The 17,439-nt window shown below is 44.9% G+C and overlaps 1 protein-coding gene across 1 annotated transcript in view; it reads right to left on the bottom strand.

The window, feature by feature from the left end:
• The window catches only part of myocd (myocardin), a 118,479-nt gene that overhangs the window by 3,492 nt on the left and 97,548 nt on the right, over nt 1–17,439 (bottom strand). The window contains exons 4-13 of the mRNA XM_062414131.1: nt 16,674–16,739; nt 6,840–7,024; nt 5,294–5,398; nt 4,860–5,176; nt 4,199–4,355; nt 3,579–4,112; nt 2,406–2,903; nt 1,747–1,893; nt 1,263–1,391; nt 156–213 (exon numbers count right to left, since the gene is read on the bottom strand). Of these exons, the coding sequence (XP_062270115.1) occupies nt 156–213; nt 1,263–1,391; nt 1,747–1,893; nt 2,406–2,903; nt 3,579–4,112; nt 4,199–4,355; nt 4,860–5,176; nt 5,294–5,398; nt 6,840–7,024; nt 16,674–16,739 (2,196 nt within the window). The remainder of the gene's footprint in view (nt 1–155; nt 214–1,262; nt 1,392–1,746; nt 1,894–2,405; nt 2,904–3,578; nt 4,113–4,198; nt 4,356–4,859; nt 5,177–5,293; nt 5,399–6,839; nt 7,025–16,673; nt 16,740–17,439) is intronic.

The raw sequence follows: 17,439 nt of genomic DNA, 5'->3' as shown, positions 1-17,439 counted from the left end.
TTCGGGGATCTGATACCAATGTGAGGGCGGGCAACTCATACGTGAACTGTAAAGCTAGTGCACTGGGAGATTTACTTGGGGATTTTACAGCAACATGCATTAACGGTGCCGGCTACAATTTCATTCCTGGTGACAATTGTTGAGTTTCACCTTACCTCCACTCTCTATGAGCACATCCAAAAGTTCATCCATCTGCTGACTTCTGGTCAGTTGCTGTAAAAAGAATAAATAAAGAAGAGGTACATTTTACCGGCTGAACAATACTTTTACTATTGAAATTGAATTAAGTTATATTCAAGGATTTTACATGGGAATATACAAGCTTTCAAGCAGTTTACTCAGAATTGAGATAAATTCGGAGTAATTTGCTAGTTTTTTTAGCCTTAGGCAAAAAGAAAAAGTTTGTGTGGATCCTAGCATTTGACTGCAAAACTGCATTATTAATATTATTGTATTATAATAGCAAGCCTGGTTATTTTGCCACCTTCAGACGCTAAACTGTCGAATTAAGCTAGCTGGCTAGCTTGCTATGTCTGCAACGTCATCGGTGTTTTGGTCCAAAAAAGGAGCTTTTAAACAAGCTTTCTCTATATCTTGACAGAAATTTTGTTCTTCAACAGTTTACCTGTGACACAAATACCATAATCAATTGATCAGTTCTTAATTTGAGAGAAAAAAAAGAGTATGAGTGCCATATCGCAGAAGAATAGATTTCAAGAAATAATTGCATGCAGGTACAACCGACAGTAGCCTTGCAGCCGACCACTACCAAACATTTCCTCCTCCACAAAAGAAGCAATTTCCTTCCGTGTTTCTGATACATATATAGTGAACTGGACATTTTACGGTTTAAAAATAAAATTGTATTATGGACAAACTTTGGATTAGAAACACTTTAAAAACTATTATATACATGTATTAGTACGTTTTTTTTACTACTATTCAGCCAGTGACCAGTATATTAGTTTAGTTGTAAAACATGTATTTATTCAATGCAAGTAATTCAACTAATAAAAGTTAATTTATATTTTGTATTATACAATGAAAACACCAGTGTGCCTTAGACATAATAAAGGGTGAAAAGTTAGTGCGGTAAACAAAGCAAATGGATGAATGAAAGAGTTGCAATAGAGGTGATGGACTTTAAGAGACAGAAAAAGAAGAAGAAAGGAGGAAAAGTGGAATTACAGCAACGCCGATAGATCAAATCAAATCTCTGGCCAGCCATTATCTACTGAATTTGATCATGGATTTGAGTTTACCTGCTTCACTGCATCCTCATAGCATGGGGGCTGTCTTAAGTCAGAAGCATCTGAATCTGAGCTACTGAAGGCAGGGGAAGAGACCTGGCTTTTTTGGCCAACATGCCGAGGAGAGGGCAATACTGAAATCTATATGAGAAATAGGTAAAAAGTGACATTAGCCCTCCAATTACAACAGGCCGTCATGTTCGAATACTAATCCCATAATATGACACATTTAACTGTAGGAAATGGGTTTGGCGTTGTGTTCTGGTAAAGTAGTCGTTGATGTGAAGGAATAGTTAATGAAAACGGATGAACTCTTAGAGTGGAGATGTGACAAGAGTGACAATGAACCGCGCAACAAAAGGACAATGATATAGAGTCAGACAGATCACAAACTAATGGAAAGGAGAAAAACGGTTACGTGAATGTGAGGTGATTCAGACCGAGTATCAACGTGACAACATTGCAGATGCACTTTGGCCCGGACGTGAACGTTTACCTTTGGTTGCATGCTCTGGCTGTCAGCTTTGGCTGCGCTGCTGTGGTTAAGGCCACAGTCGGTTGAGGAGGGGAAGTCTCCCTGAAGGCCTCTTTGGTCAGGAGTATAGGAACAGTTCACCGCCTGGCCACCGCTCTTCTGGTGGATCTGTCGTCAGCAAATAATCAAATGTAACCAAATATAGCGCTGACATGAAGGCAACATTAGAGATATACTGTGGTAACAGATATTTTTAATATGCCTAGGTTAAAACTTATAGCCTCCACCAAGGCGGTCATGTTTGTCTTTTTTTGTGAGTTGCAAGATTATGTGGAAACTACTCAACTGATTTTCATAAATATTTTTAGCCATGTACGCGGCATGTATTTCTTATTTATTTTAGATCATTAATTCATTTTTTTTTTGTTTATTTCTCTATATCTGTGGCTGTATGTTGATTAAATAGCTGGGTATAACTACATCAAAAGCTGGGTTGGGTCATTTTTCCCCCAACATTTATTTAAAAGTTCGGCTGTTTCAGTCCTCCAAAGTAATACTAATTGTATATGTGGGAATATTGAGAACTAAGTGGCATGTTTGTATGAGATAATATGATCCACCTTATTAAATTTGTATTATTTTAGATGACTTGGCTTACAGTTTATAACCAGGAATCATACCTGCATGTTGCGTGCTCTGTTGTTGCCTGGGGGGTGGTGGTGACCGCAGCTGTCCCTTCCCAGTGTAGGGGAGAGCAGGTAGGGGTTGTTAGGAGATGAGGGCTGGGGACTACTGGAAGGCTTTACATTGGGAGAGTCTTGCGGTGAGCACTGGGGACTGAGGAAAGCGGACATGGTGGAGGGGCTGCCTGTGGCGGGGGCCGTGTCCATACACTGTGGCCCCCCGGGCCCCCCCAGATTGGTGAGGGAGGTGTTACAGTGCCCCATATCCTCCATGCAGATGCCAGGAGGGCTCTTTAGCTGTTTGGGATTGGACAGAGGGCAGCTGGAGGACAGGGACATTGGCTCCTGCTTTACAGTCACCCCAAAGAAATGCTGTCCCATCATGGTGGGAGTCTGCTGGTGGTGCATGGAGGGGTGAGGGGGAGGAGGGACGGCGTCCTGTGTTGCTCCATAGCAGCGTTTCCTCTTGTGGAGCTGCAGTTTCAGCTCCTCAACCTAACAAGCACGGTGACAGAGGTAAATATGTCAACGTTTTCTGTGAAATGATCCTGTGATATCATGAAAACAACAGCTAGTAAGATTTCTGTCTAAATAATAGAATAAGTGATCATTTTACGTCATTGTTGCACAGTGTCAGTGTGTGACTAGCTACCTATGTTAAAATCCAAAGGGCTTGTATCTGAGTCAATATCCTGCATATGCACTTCCTTGGTTAACTTGAGCTGGGGTCTTTCTGTGTGGAGTTTGAATTATCTCCCTGTGCATGTTGGCTACACTGTCACGGCTCACACTAAATGGGACTCAGCCGTCTTTGATGGTAATAAATATGTCCAGTTCTTTTTCCCACAATATGACAGCTCAAAAAATCTACTGTTAAAAAGAGCCGCTTTGTTTTCAGTCCATCCACTGTGATAAATCAGAAGAAGGAGAGGGGCTATATTTGCTTTATGCTTTGGAGCTACATCCACTTGTGTTGTAGTCTCTGATTCAATTACCCTAGATTTGACTCCACTGTTAAATTGGATGTTTTACATAACGTCACCAAGACACCTGGAAATCATATGGAGGCACACACTGCTAATGTGACATCACTGTCTTTTTTTAAATATGTTTTTATGTTATTTTAATTTGAAAGTGGCACTTGGTACACTTTCCTATCATGCCACCCACCTGTCTCTGCTCCTGGTGCAGCTTCCATGTCAGCTCCTCGATCACCTTCTGCTTTTCCACCAGCATCTTATCCTTTTCAGCTTCCAGGCCGTCCATGGCTCCGCCTTCCCCCACCCTCTGTCCCCCGCTGCCCTGGTGGCCCCTTGCCAGGCCGTCCTCCATGCTGAGCTGGGCCGGGGACGGCTGCAGGGCGAACTGCGTCGGCGAGGACATGGGCACGTCACTGAAGCTGTCGGGGAGCGAGCCGCTGAGGGACAGCTCGGAGGAGGCCGGAGAGATGGGCGGGGTGGAGGAGGTGCTGGGGTACTGATAGTAGCCTCCCTGAGACAGGACGCTGGAGGAGGACGGGGACTGGTAGGACGACAGGGACCCGGTGGGCGTGACGGGGAAGGTCACCGTGGTGATGTCGGAGGAGCCTGAGGGCGAGGAGCCGGCGTTGCAGTCCTTGAAGGGCCTGAGTCGCTCGATGAGGGCGGTCTTGGTACCTGAGACAGGCATGCCTCGGATACGCAGGTGCTGCCTGAGCTCTGAGACCTAACAGAGACAGAAACAGAGGGATTGGATTAGACTGCCTGTCCAGTGCAGAGTGATACATTTATTTAATTCCCCTTGGCACCTACTTTTAGGTCGTCTAGATTGGCTGGCAGGGGCCCAGGTTTGACTGGTGAGATGTTACTTTGGTTGGGATATGTGCTCTTCACTGGAGAGGAGGAGTTACTGTTGGCTGTGCTGGACGGGCCACCGGGGCTGCAAGCCGATATCTGCTCACTGGATCCTCTACAATGAAAGTGGATTAATCATTTACAGCAGCAGATTTAATGTATTATAATTACACATTGTATACCCTATACAAATATCACTTTGCTCTCAAAACAAAGGCTATCTTGTGGTTCCTAGAGTCTGTAGGAGCAGAAGGGGAGGTATAGCCTTCAGGTACCAGTCTCCTCTCTTATGGAACCAGTTCCCACTCTGAGTTCAATAGGCAGACACCATCTCTACATTTAAGGTTAGATTTAAAACGTTCCTTTTTGATAAACATTATAGTAACGGCGGGATCAGGTGAGTTCTGAACAATCCCTTAGTTATGCTGCTATAGGCCTGGACTGCTGGAGGAACTCCCATCATGCACTGAGCACTTCTCTCTCTCCCGCTCCACATGCAATCCCACTGCTTTGATGACGACCTTAACAGCATGCAGTTGAATGGTCCAGAGACAGTTAGTAAATGAATCTGGAGCCAGGATTCCTTTTCTCTGATTTAGTCACCATCACTGGGACTTACTTGTGGGTCTGGGCCGGCAGGTGAGGCTGGTAGCTGAAAGTCGGCTGCCTCTGCTGAGCCTGGGCCTGCGTTGAGTGTGTGTGCTGCTGCTGCTGCTGCGTCTGTGGATGTGCGTGAGAGTGTTTCTGCTGGCTGAGGATCTGCAGCTGCAGGAAGAGCTGCTGCTGCTGCAGAAGGCGCGCGTACGCCGAGTCCATGGGCGGAGGGGACTTCTCGGCTTTCTGGTCCGGAGGAATGTACTGGTGGTACTTGAGCTTCTTCACTTTGGGCTTCACATCTTTGGGTTTCTTGTGTCGGTTCTTGTCAGATGTCTTGGACTGTTTGGAGTGAAGAGGGCGAGACAGTGTGAGCTTGAGATGCTCAGTAGGAATGTGCAAATGTTTTAAATGGGGGTAAATCAGTGGAACAGCGAGGGTGTTTAAGAGTTCCCTGACCTTGACAATAGCAGGAACAGGGATCGGGGGAGTAGCCACGCTGTTGTTGGCACCGGACAGCCCTTCATCGTGGCTCTGATCAGGTGGGTCTCTGGTTGCTCCTACCTGTTGACAAATAAAAACAAGATATAGGATTCTGCCAAGTCATATATTTAGGTTTTCTTCCAGTCTGACTATCAGATAGTTCCAATGCGGCTTCATTTCTCCCTCTATCCATCCAGAGCAACTTCAGTTGTTTTTTAGGCTGAACTGGACAAAACAAGCTATTTCAACTTATAATAGATGAGATCATACAATCATTCTCTCAACCTTTACATACTTAATTTGTTTAATAGCTTTATTTTGAAGCTGGAGAGTGGGATTAATACGTAAAGAGGATTATGGTCAGTTATATTCAAGCCCTCGTCAAATGTCAGGGGCATCAGCAGGTCACTCAGATTGACAGGAACCAGAGTTCATGACTAAACCACAGTGATGGGAATGACCACCACAGTCGCAGTTTAGCACAAAACCATAGATATAAAGGAGTCATTGTTTGTGGATGTGTCCTAAAATGTGTCTAAGTAAATTTGTTGATTATAAAGCAGTTAGCATTTGCACACTGGGAGAACAGTTCCACCCTCGTCTTTATGATACTTCTGCTACTGCTACTGGGCGACTGTGGATCAGGAGGTAAAGCGGTTCGATCCAAGTCCCCACAGCTTTGCTTAATAGTTAATTTTATTAAGCCTCAAAGACACTTTATTTGGTGTAAACAGATAAAAGCAAATAGCCATAAATATAAAATGCAAGTCATAATCAGATATTAAAAGCAAGTCTGAAAAGTCGGTTTTGAGTAGTGTTTTGAAGTTGGACATAACAGTGCAGTCTCTGATTTGGAATGTTTTATAATATCCTATTCCACTGACGAAGGTCTCAATCCCAATGACGCTAAACTGACCACAGTATGATAAGAATAAAAATAAAAATAATTTAATTTGTTTGATTTTATTGATTCAGCCCACATAGACTTTTCTCTTATTGTTGCCTTCCATTAGGCTTAGGTTCACTGTTTTCTGTGCTTGTACTGATATCCCCTTCAGTTGAAATGAGGACGTGTGGAGACTGTTTGCAGGACACTCAGTTTGTAATCCAAATACAGCATCATCCCCAAAAATGTCTTGATCCTCCCTCTGCGAAAACTCTTCCAGAAAGTTCTAAACAGGCGTTTCAAACTGGATTCAGTTGGAACGTGTCACAGGCACAAACTCCAATGGACGTAAACAACTCTGCTCTGGCACGAGTGTGAATCCAGCGACCGTTGCAGGATGGTGGCCGTTGGAGTGAGGTCATCGTGAGTGAAAGGTAAGCAGTCATGGAATAAAGGCAGCTGGAATGTGACACCTGCCCAGTTCAACTCAGAGCAACGGTCAGCTGAGCAGAGGAGGCTGGTGAAGCAGTTATCTCAGCCGCCACAGGAGGGCAGAACAACCAAAGCTGTGGAGTTGCCCAACAACATACAGAAGGAAGGGACCAAAGAGGCATTGACCAGTGTGTGATCTGTTACCTGTCGTGGGCTGGTGAGGGCAGGTGAGGACGAGGAGGAGGGCGTGCTGCCCACGGCCTCCGATGAAGGACAGGCTGAGCCCTGGGACTCGTCACTGTGGTGCTGCTCCGGAGACAGACTCTCGCTGCTGCTGTCCTCCTCGAACGTGTAAGAGTCTTCCTGCTTCGGGAACTTGCCATGGTTTACTGTAAGAGGGGCAGACAGGCAGGTGGGGGGGTGGGGTTCAGTGACGGCATTGCATACGACTGCTTTTAAAAGTGATCAGATGTGGGTCGAACCCCCGGCTGCATCCTGAGCAAGACACTGCCCAGGATGCTGCGTCACCAGTGTGTGAGTTCTAAGCCACTTGTAATGTAAAACATCATTTTTCTGAGTTAACGTTATTTTTCAAATTGATATAACACTTTTCTCTTCTTCACAACCACTGTGAAGAAGAGGGGGCAATTTGGGGTTCACTATCTTGCCTCAGCATGCGGATTGGGGGAGGACTGGGATTCGAACGCCAACCTTCTGGTTAGTACACGACCCCCGCTCATTTCCTGGGAGCCACAGCCACCCAGATCGGGTCTTAATTTGACCAATCACGATTGTTTTCTACTCCGAATAATTGCTGACCCGGAGGTCTGTTTACCACCTGTTGATCCACGTGGGGTTCTTGCTCCACTGGAAAGGAAAACTTTCGAAATGATTGCTTCGCTTTTCACGCTGTTCCAGTTTCAGTTGAATTTGCTTCCTTACTGTCCAGCTGCTGCTGCCGCTGCCACAATCTACATCTCACAGCAATTAAGCAGCAGCAAGTAATTTCCCTGTAATTTGGCATAGGGTTTGGCTTCTCATGCAGTGCACTGGACATACTGGTTGTGGTTATGTGATGGGGGGGGGGGGGGATCTGCAGATGCAACATATGGCTGAATAAAAGTACTTCCAACTTCTCTTTGTGTGTCTTTGATTAAAACATCTGTTCATCTGTTCAGTATCAGTTATGAGTTAAGGCGCTAACGATCTTGCTGCAGAGGCTGAATGTATCATCAAGTATCAGGTCACGATCAAGAAAACCGAATATTAGCATTTTTAACATTTTAAGGTTTCATTATTTATTATGGAAGCAGAGAAACCACGGAAAAGGGGGAAAAGGAACTCGGGGGATTGTGTGTTCCATGAGCTGCACATTGCAAACCGCTGCTTGTTGTGTGTAACGTATGTTTCCCATGTGACCAGTGCCTGTCTGTCATGGACACCTCGTACCACACTCAGCCTGGAGGTGTTACGCCCCGCGAGTGAGACACCGACACTGCCACTTTACCTCCGCCGCGCTCCTGATTGGCCGGGCTGATAGCGAGCACGGCTTCGGTTGGAGGAGCTAAGAGCGGCTATCTAAGCTGAAGGGACAGCGCCAGGGGAGGTGGGGGGGTAGAGGTTGGTGGTGTGTGTGTGGGTGTGTGTGTGTGTCTATGTGTGTGTATGTGCTGAGGTATAAGATTCTCTTTTTGTATCCAAACATGTGACAGCCAGGAACAGACCCTGGTTTCAATCACAGCACCAGGCCCTTTCTGTACAACTCACTGACCCCACAATACATACACACGACACACACACACACACACAAACACACACTAACAGAGGTTAACACACAGCTTAGTGCACAGCATTGTCCTAAATGCATTTCCCCCCACCTGTTGGTATTTTAACACCTTCCCTCTCTGTCACACACACACACACACATACACACACACACACACACAAACACAAACTCACTCTCTAACTCTGCTCTACTACAGAACGCAATGTATCCGATTTGATGTCAGTGGGAGATTGAAGTGGCGGAATGGCAGGAAATCATGTGAGCCGTGTACACTTCCGCTTTTCAAGTGGCTAGATTTAGAAGTTCCAGCGGGGTCACATAGTTTTCCAACACCACCGCTCAGAGGTTGAACCAGTCAAGGGGAGTGTTGCGTTGGGGGGGGGGGGATACAGAGCTTTAAGGTGAAGGGTTAACGCTGCCGGCGCAGGGAACACAACAGCCTGGTCCTGTCACCGAGCTTTGTAGGTGGCTCTCTGAAGCCACAGACGCCTGCTGAAGCCCGAGACAAACTAGGGGCGGTGGTGGGTAACAAGCATACACACAGGTACACCCACACATTCACACACAAGGATGCACTCGAGTTCAAGCACACATCTCCACTTCGGGCCCAAATACAGCTGCTGCTCGTCTCAATAAACGCCGCTCCCCCCCTGCTGCCGAGGTAGTGTAAACCAGCCGACTGCGGCCCGCCCGCTCCTTTACGCAACATGTTTACGGGAAGCTCAAGGGGGCAGACATAAAAAAGAAAAAAAAGGCAACAACACCAATCCCAGAAACACTAGCGGTGCTGCCAAGAATTCTATAGAGAGCGTGAGTAACATGATGGGGACGGTGAGACAAACAGCCAGAGGTCAGAGCGACGCAGCGGGACGGCTGAATCCCGACGCATCGTGCTGCTCTTAATCAGCCGTGGGTCTCAGCATGCATCCTGTGCATTTACCTTCAATCAAACACTGGAGTTCCACAAACACTAAAGTCAATGTTATACATTTGTCACTACTCATTCCAAAGCTTTATTTTGATAAAAATAAGTCCATTTGTTGGCATAATAATACAATTTTTGGGGATCCAGACTAATCTTCTGGGAAAAGCAAAAATGTAAATAACATTCTTTGCGCAAGAAATAGAAATGAATATTTCATGGATAATAAATCAAAATCAGTTTAGCAAAGAACTAATTTGACGGTGAAGCCACAGAATTTAAATGTGTCTTTAAGTTGTAACTAATCGATTATTAATACTTGGAAGTATTTTTTGAGGTACAGAGTTGTGTTAAGCTTTTGGATAAGAGCAACAAACTTGGGTTGCCAGGTTGAGAAACATCCCCTGTTCAATGTAGGGCTGGAAAGTAATAATCAAGGCTGCAGGTTTAATGTAAATTGTCTTCATACAGTTACACAGGTTATTCTCCTCAAGCAGTACAACAACTCAAGTGGGGTTTAACTGATACTGAAGCTGCATACAACCCTAAACACTTTATAAAGGTTGAAAAGCTGAAGTTTTAGATTGAAACTTTACATTTTGGAAGGGAAGACAAAGAGATGTACTTCCTGGTTTTAAATGTCATCAATGTAACATTGGATTAACGACAGAAAGGAATGAAACCTGGGGTGAATCAGATGCACCTTCACTCATGTTATTTGCATGTTTATTTGAACATGTTAACCAAAGATCATTAAAGATGTTTTCACCACTCCTAGTGTGCATTGTTCGTTTATTTGTTTGTCAGCAGGATTAGGTAAAAAACCTCTGAACAGATTTCCCTGAAACTTGGTGCAAGTAAAGGACATTGGACAAGAAAGAACCCCTTCAACTTTGGCACACATCCAGACAAAGAAGCAGATTCAGGGATTTTGTTCGTCACTTTGTTTGACTCTAGAAATGGATTTCAATGTAGTTTAATGAAGGGACTGTTGGGCCCTGGTAGGGGTATGTGCTTTATGAATGTCATCTAGTTTGAGAAAGTGAAATCCAGCGGAGCAGTCTTGTTTGATTGGTGTACAAACTCCAGCCCAGTTCTTTGTACTCCTTAGTATGTGATATGAACAATGGTTTGTTAATAAACACACACACACGTTAAAACAAACTAAAGCTGACAACCAGGAGCACACTTGTGGAGTGTCTCAGTTTGAGCTGCAGCAGGTGTTAGCAGAGTGTGTTACACTACACAACCATGGCTCTCTTTCTCTCTCTGCTGATACCTGTCAGTGTGTCGGCGGTGTCTAGGGGAATGATATTCTTTTGGACCAGCTCCAGGGGCCCCGGCCTGAGAGCCAGCTTCTCGTTCAGGTCCTCCGCGAGCCGGACTCGCTTTAGCCTCAGCTGGGCCTCTGCAGAGGAGCCGTCTGAGGCCGGGTCTGCAGTACACACAGCGGGACCACACCATCACCAACATGACACACACCGGGGGGAGGGGGGGGGGGGGGGGGGGGGGGGCACTGCTCACACTAGGCTGAGCATACTGCAGTGGTGAAAAGTGTTTCTCAGGATCTGTGCAGTTTTACTTAGGAGACTACAGTTTTTTATATTTATGCAGTTTTATTTTGTACTGTATAAGTGTTCATTTTAACTCCACTACATTTAATCTCCATTATTATTATTATTATTATTGTCCTAATTTGTATATATAAATATAAATAAGGTTATCGAATTCATAAAAAATCTACACAACAAATATTAAATGCATTTAATTTAAATGTTTATTGCCACTTAACCCCTGAGCCTCATATTTTGTAGTAGTATTTTCATGATAAAATATAGAAATGTATAATTATTTTACTTAGATGAAGAATTCATATACTTCCTCCATCACTGATGACCATAAAGTTTACTGTAGTATACTATATCTTAAACTGTACCTTAGTTCCTGCATCTTACATTTGTTGAGCCACAGCCTGGAGCGCTCAACCAATCACAAGTCAGCCTGAGCTGTCAATCATTACGCTTCCCTCGTTTTAATAGTATAAAAAAAAACTAAAACCAAACTTACTGGAAAAACTAACACTTAATTTTTTGCGTGACCACCAGGTGGCAACTGAGGCGGTTTGGCTTCACTTTTGGGGAGCAGTCATGCCGTCCATCTTTATATACAGTCTATGGTCTGATCAATTTTTTTCTTTCCTTCGTCAGACTTAAACCTGCACTTCCAGCTGTTGCACAAAAGAAAAACATTTACACGTCTTCCTTCAGCTTTCAATCATCAATATTTCTGTTTTGGATCAGTTGGAATATCTTTGCAGACGCTCCACTACCAGTGCAGTCAGGCACTTTGAGTACTGGAAAAATAAATAGAGTGGCTGTAATTAAAGCGCTGCAGCAGGTGAGATTTTCAACCTTTAACAATCTCGCTCTGTTAAATCCAGAATAAATAATCAGAGCTGGACTCGACCGGTATTGGCCTGCTGTCTATATCTGCAGCGCTCGCAGCAGTGATGGCCGCGCTGTGATGGGAGCACACTGGACCAGGTGATTATATGAGCGCAAGAAAGAGCAGCAGCACTTATTTGGTCAAATATAATTTTAGTGGGATATTTTGGAGGGATGAACCAGGGTACAGTGCCAGACTGAAGTGAACGATATGAATCTTTGTGCTGGACGAGGCAGGTGGAGTATTACCGACGATGAAGAATGGCCCTGAAATGTAATGCCACATAAGAAATTTTAAATAATAATAATAATTTTCACATCAAAATGAGGGCAAGATGAATCTCCAACATTAGGCTCTCTTAATCTCTGATACAGAAAACATTTGGCTTAAAGTCTCCTTCATAGTAGACGTTTATCTCTTCACATTAAATGGAGGGGAAGGGAGTTGAAGAAGATAGATGTGTCAGAGAGTGGATGAAATGAAAGAGATTTTGAAAGTAGTAAAGGACCAAGGGAATAACATTAAGGTCAGAAATGAAAGAACAAATGAATGAGGAAAAGATTAGTTAGAAGAACTGAGACGAATGGGTTGAAAGATAAAGAGATGAAAGGGGGATGGTGTTTTTGTTTAGAAAATTAATGGACGGAAAAAGTGAGTGAAAAATATGCAGATACAGATGACATAACAAATAAAGAACAGGAATCCCAGATACAAATGAAAACATTTAAAGTAAAATTGCAGAAAGGGAGGGGAAAAAAGGAAGGATTTAAAAGACGAAGGGAAGAGAAACAAAGAAGGAAAATGGAATGAAAGTAAAGAAAGAAAGAAAGAGAGTGTGACAGATAAAGAAAGAGAGAAAGAAAGAGAGAGAAAAGAAAGAGAATGGAGGGAAGATGAAAAGAACACAAATGAAGAGATGAACGCCAGAAAGAGGATACATTTAAACTAGAAATAGGGATTGGAATGAGAAAAATGGATGGAAGGATGAAAAGAAAGGAAAAGAAGAAAGTGTTGAGATAGAAATCAAGGCTGAAAGGAGGGAGGCAGATGTAAAAAAGAAAACAAGGCAAGAGAGAAGGAGAAGGAGCGAGGGATACATGAGAGAAGGATTGGAGTGAAAAAAAAGGGAATAAGACAGCGAGGGCCACACAGATGGAGGGCAGCGGCTGAAGCAGAGGATCCAGTGTCCTGCCTAAGAGGGGAAGTGGCGAATCAGCTGTCAGCTCGCGGTCACATTGGCGGCCCGTCGCCATCCACCGGCGGGATGACATCACCTTCTGTATTTAACTGAGCTCGCTCACCGGGTCGGCCCCTCACCTGTCAGCCACCGGCCTGATTTAAGGCCTGATTTGACATGGCAGGGACACATGGAGCTCTAAGTGTGTTTAAACTGTGTAACCACCCTGCCTGAAAACGTGTTGGACCGTGGCCGCGCCGGCGAAACGTAACACGATCCGGTGAGTCTGAAGCAGGCTTACGGACTTTTAAACATTCTGCAGCAGTTCTAAAAACACAGCCGCACTTTAAACCTATTGCGATACATGTACCTGCTGACTGTATCGGTCCAATGTAAACACCACACTAAGAGGTAAGACGTATGGTGCATTAAGGCAGGAATAATTCCCTTTGTGTTTCCATCCACTCAGGATTAAAGCGCTCCTGCCGTGGAGAGGAAAACGGGTGTTTTTACGCACAAAAGCGACCAGGAAAAGCATATTAAACCTGCAGCTACAGGCCCATTATCTTTATGAGGAAATATTAGATGGTCTGTGTGTTTGTGTGTGTGTGTGTGTGTGTGTGTGTGTGTGTGTGTGCGTGCGTGTGTCTGCGTGTGAGTCAGACCTGTGGCCAGCAGGCAGACAGTGTGCCCCTATGCAGGCCACACGCCAGTCAGGCCTGAGAGGCTAGGGCGGATTCTTCAATAGCCTAATAAACACCAGATGTTCACTGGGTAATATATACACAGACCCTGTGCCGTGTCCATCTCCCCGGCAGGAATAACACAGCGCGGCGGAGCCAGCCAGCATCTTAAGGATAGCGGCCACGGCAGCTTGGAGGAGGATGCAGCTACGCCCAGAAGTATGACATTATTTTTTTTGCGAGGGGCAGACATAAAGCGCCGGGAGGACTGATGATGTTGGGGAGAGTGATAAGACTTTGAGTGTGTGGGTGTAAGCAAGTGTGTACGAACAAATACAAGTCTTTGCAAGCCCTGATCTATCTGCGCCACCGCCTGCAATCAAGAGATAAACAGCCAATTGAAAGTTCCTTTTTAAAAAACGCGCTGGCCAATTGCGTTTCTCCTTGCTGCCTTATCTCACTCCCAGAAACTGATAGGGCCTCGTCGGGCCTCTGGATTCCGTTCCCCCGCGCACTTACCAGCAGTTTATCTGGAGGCTGGAGCCTCTGTGAAATGGCAAACGGTGCCAGAGATATCATTCAACAAATCCCTGGCCTGCAGTCCAAGTCCCCAGTCCCCTTGTTTGTTCTTACGGACGACGAACAAAAAAACTTTTCACTGGCATCACTCACTGCTCCGGTGATTGCCAAGACGACGCAGCACCGCTTTAAAGTATGAGGAATCGATAAGATCTTAGTTTATAAGTGGCTGTCTGCTGTGTAACGTCTCGCGCTAAACAAACTTTGCTTTCTCATGAATATTTGAAAGTTGTGGCGTTGGTTGTCGAAGCTAGGCGAGACAGCTGCGAGCATTACAGCGCTACCTTGACCGAAAGAGCGTGCAAGGCCACTAATCGTAGCGTCGGTAAGGATTTAAGAGTACGCTCCGTACGGACGGGTCTACACGGTCCCATCACTATGTCTCATAATGTCAGTACAAAGCCTCTTTCTAATAAAGGACAGCTCGTGCTCCATGCTGTCGAGTACAGGTCTGCCTTCACTTGGATGCGGCACTGTGCTGGTAATGGGTGCACTCCATGTAAATCTGGCTGAGCAGTGTGTCCTCCAAGACTTAGAGGCTGCGAGAGCATTCCTCTGCTTTCACTCACCGACCCGTCTGTCTGCTCGCTGGCTGCAGCCGAGCTCTGTCTGTCTCTCTGTCTGCTGGGTGCACATGTCCACCTGCTTCCTCTACGTCCACCTCAGTACTTGTCACTACCTGTGGATTTTTCGACGTCTCCAGCCTGGAGCGTCTCCTCTGCAGAGTGTCAGCTGTCATTTTTACCTTAGCAAGGTTAGCAAAAAGATGTCTGTTTATATATCCAGCAACAGTAGCTAGTGGTTTAGTTCAGTCTCCAACTCTGTTTTTGGTCTCCACCATCTCCTGTAGGAAGCTATACGACCCTTTAGCTGCCCAATTTTATTATTTAACCAAATTATGATGAGAGAAGCCCTTTCTTCATTTCCCTTCGGGGATGAATAAAGTAATCTATCTATCTATCTATCTTTCCTCTTTGTCAAACCTACTTGTGTAGTAACACCGGTCAGTTACACACTGCAGTGTGTCATGAAAAACTCGCAAACTAGCAAAGATATGCACTTCTCCATCGCAACCACTTTGATTCCAAAGAAACTCTGCAGCAGATCATTTCACTGATTGGCTCCTTCTTTCTGGCTAAAGTTCAGTGATCTTCCGATTCCTGAGCTACACTCTTGTCCTCTATCTCCATCCTTCTTTCTTGTTCCCTTTCAAGCAGCTGGCTTTGGATTTATAGTTTTCATTTTAAAACTGCTTCAGACAAACAGTTTTTTTCCCTCCCTGTCTCCTCTTTACATGCCATTCAAGACGTCAGACTCAATGATCGGATTCATGTGAAACTTGGGGGAATGATGCTTCTCACAAATACATTCCCAGATTTTCAGAGTAATACTGATTGAGCCAAGGGGACCTACGATTAAAGGGCAGATCTGAGAGGGGAAAACAGATCAGAACGCTCAGAAGCCCAGTGTGGGAACCTGGGCTGCATGTTTCAACATTTACATTCATGTTGCTCTCCAGGACTGAATGCACACACCATGTAAGATTTGAATACTGATCGATAGGTGGCTGAATGGCTGCTTATATAATATTTGTATATTTGATCATTTCTGTAAATATAAACTCTAATAAAGTCACTTTACACTGCATGCCCAGCACCAGACAACCAATCAGGCAAAGTTAACTAGAAAGTGAACAAAGGAGAATTTGGCAGCTTAAGACTTTGATATCTTCTGAAAAGAGATGGTGGAGACCAAAAACTGAGCTAAAAGAGACTAAATAATGAGCCTAAAACAAGTCTGTGGCTAATGTTGCTGGATGGATAATAATGCCCAAATTTTTTTCTTAAAAGCGTAGGATATTAAGCGGAGGCCTACAATCGGTTAAAGGCACAAATGGTACGCTTACATCATTGGAGCAACTGATGAAATTTGGGTTGTGGGTTTTCCCAATACTGAAAACTCCCATTTAAAAAATAGTGACAGTATGATCTCAGTGCAGACAGAATGTCCTTGTTACTCTGGATAATCCAACAAATAATGAGCAGTTTCTGGTGAAAACTGTTCTTATTAAGAGTAACAGGGACATGGTCTCTAGACAAAAACAATAACGCCATAAGAATTAACTGATGATTGCAGCTTGTCTATCAGAATATAGATTGTTTTGAAAGTAATTTTTAAATGCTATGGACATATTTCCATAGAGAGACATTTCATTGTCTTTGGGTTAAAGCAGGAGCAACCAAATCTATGGGATATGTCCTACTCCCCCTTTTGTTTGGTTGTCTTGTAGTGAGCTATGTTGCTTTTCTTGTTTATTGTGTATCCCTCAGACTTTACGTTCATCTGCTTGAGTCACATCACTGTCCAAACGCAACCTTGTGTGTGTCTGTGTGTGTGTGTGTGTGTGTGTGTGTGCAACAGCTCGGTGTCGGAGGGCGCTACTCACGAGGCATGATGCCTTGGTCTGCCAGCTGCTCTCGTGTCCTCCTCTGCTGAAGTCTTAACTGTAGCACTAAAGATGGGGGGAGGAAAAGAGTAAGAAGAAGGTGAAAGATGAGAAAGAGATGCGAGGGACAGGTGAGGGACAGAGGAAACAGCAGGGGGAGAGACTGAGAGTTCAACCCACTTATAAGTTATAGTCTGACCATAGCATCATTGGACTTTACCTGCAGGCTGAAAGCATATGGCGATTAAACAGATGTACTGCATGTTGGTGTCTATAGATACATATGCATTGCATACAGACAACACAGGGGGAAAAACAACACTGCTTGCTCACAAATATTTCTGTGAGCAGGATGTAGGGAATGATAAACACAGCTCCTGGCTTTTAAACAGATCTGCTCGGCAGTGTGTGGTCCGCAGCGTGAGTGCGTGAAGTGTGCGTGTGCTGCGTGTGTTTGTGTGTGCGCGCAGAAGTGGTCTAGGTGGGAGTGCGGGGTCATAAACATAGAGCCTCCCCCGTGTCTGTTGGTCGGCTCGTGTCTGTGGCTCTTTTTCTTTTTCTGTCTTTGTCTGCGTGTCCGTGTGTTTCCCCTCCCCGCTGTTATCTGAAGGTCTCCCTGTGAGATCCCGTTCCTGACGCACAAGTATGAAATGTTCCTCCTTTTCCTGCGAGGCCCTAATTACTTACTGCCTGTCTTCCCCGAATGTCAATTCTCCTGCTCAGGTGGTTTATGTTGGTGCAGCTGGGGCCGCGTGAGCATTTGATG

Source organism: Platichthys flesus, chromosome 20 (genome assembly GCF_949316205.1).
Source record: "Platichthys flesus chromosome 20, fPlaFle2.1, whole genome shotgun sequence".
In the NCBI taxonomy this organism is placed as follows: Eukaryota; Metazoa; Chordata; class Actinopteri; order Pleuronectiformes; family Pleuronectidae; genus Platichthys; species Platichthys flesus.
Note: the sequence above shows the minus strand (reverse complement) of the source record. Positions and strands in the feature narration are given on the sequence as shown.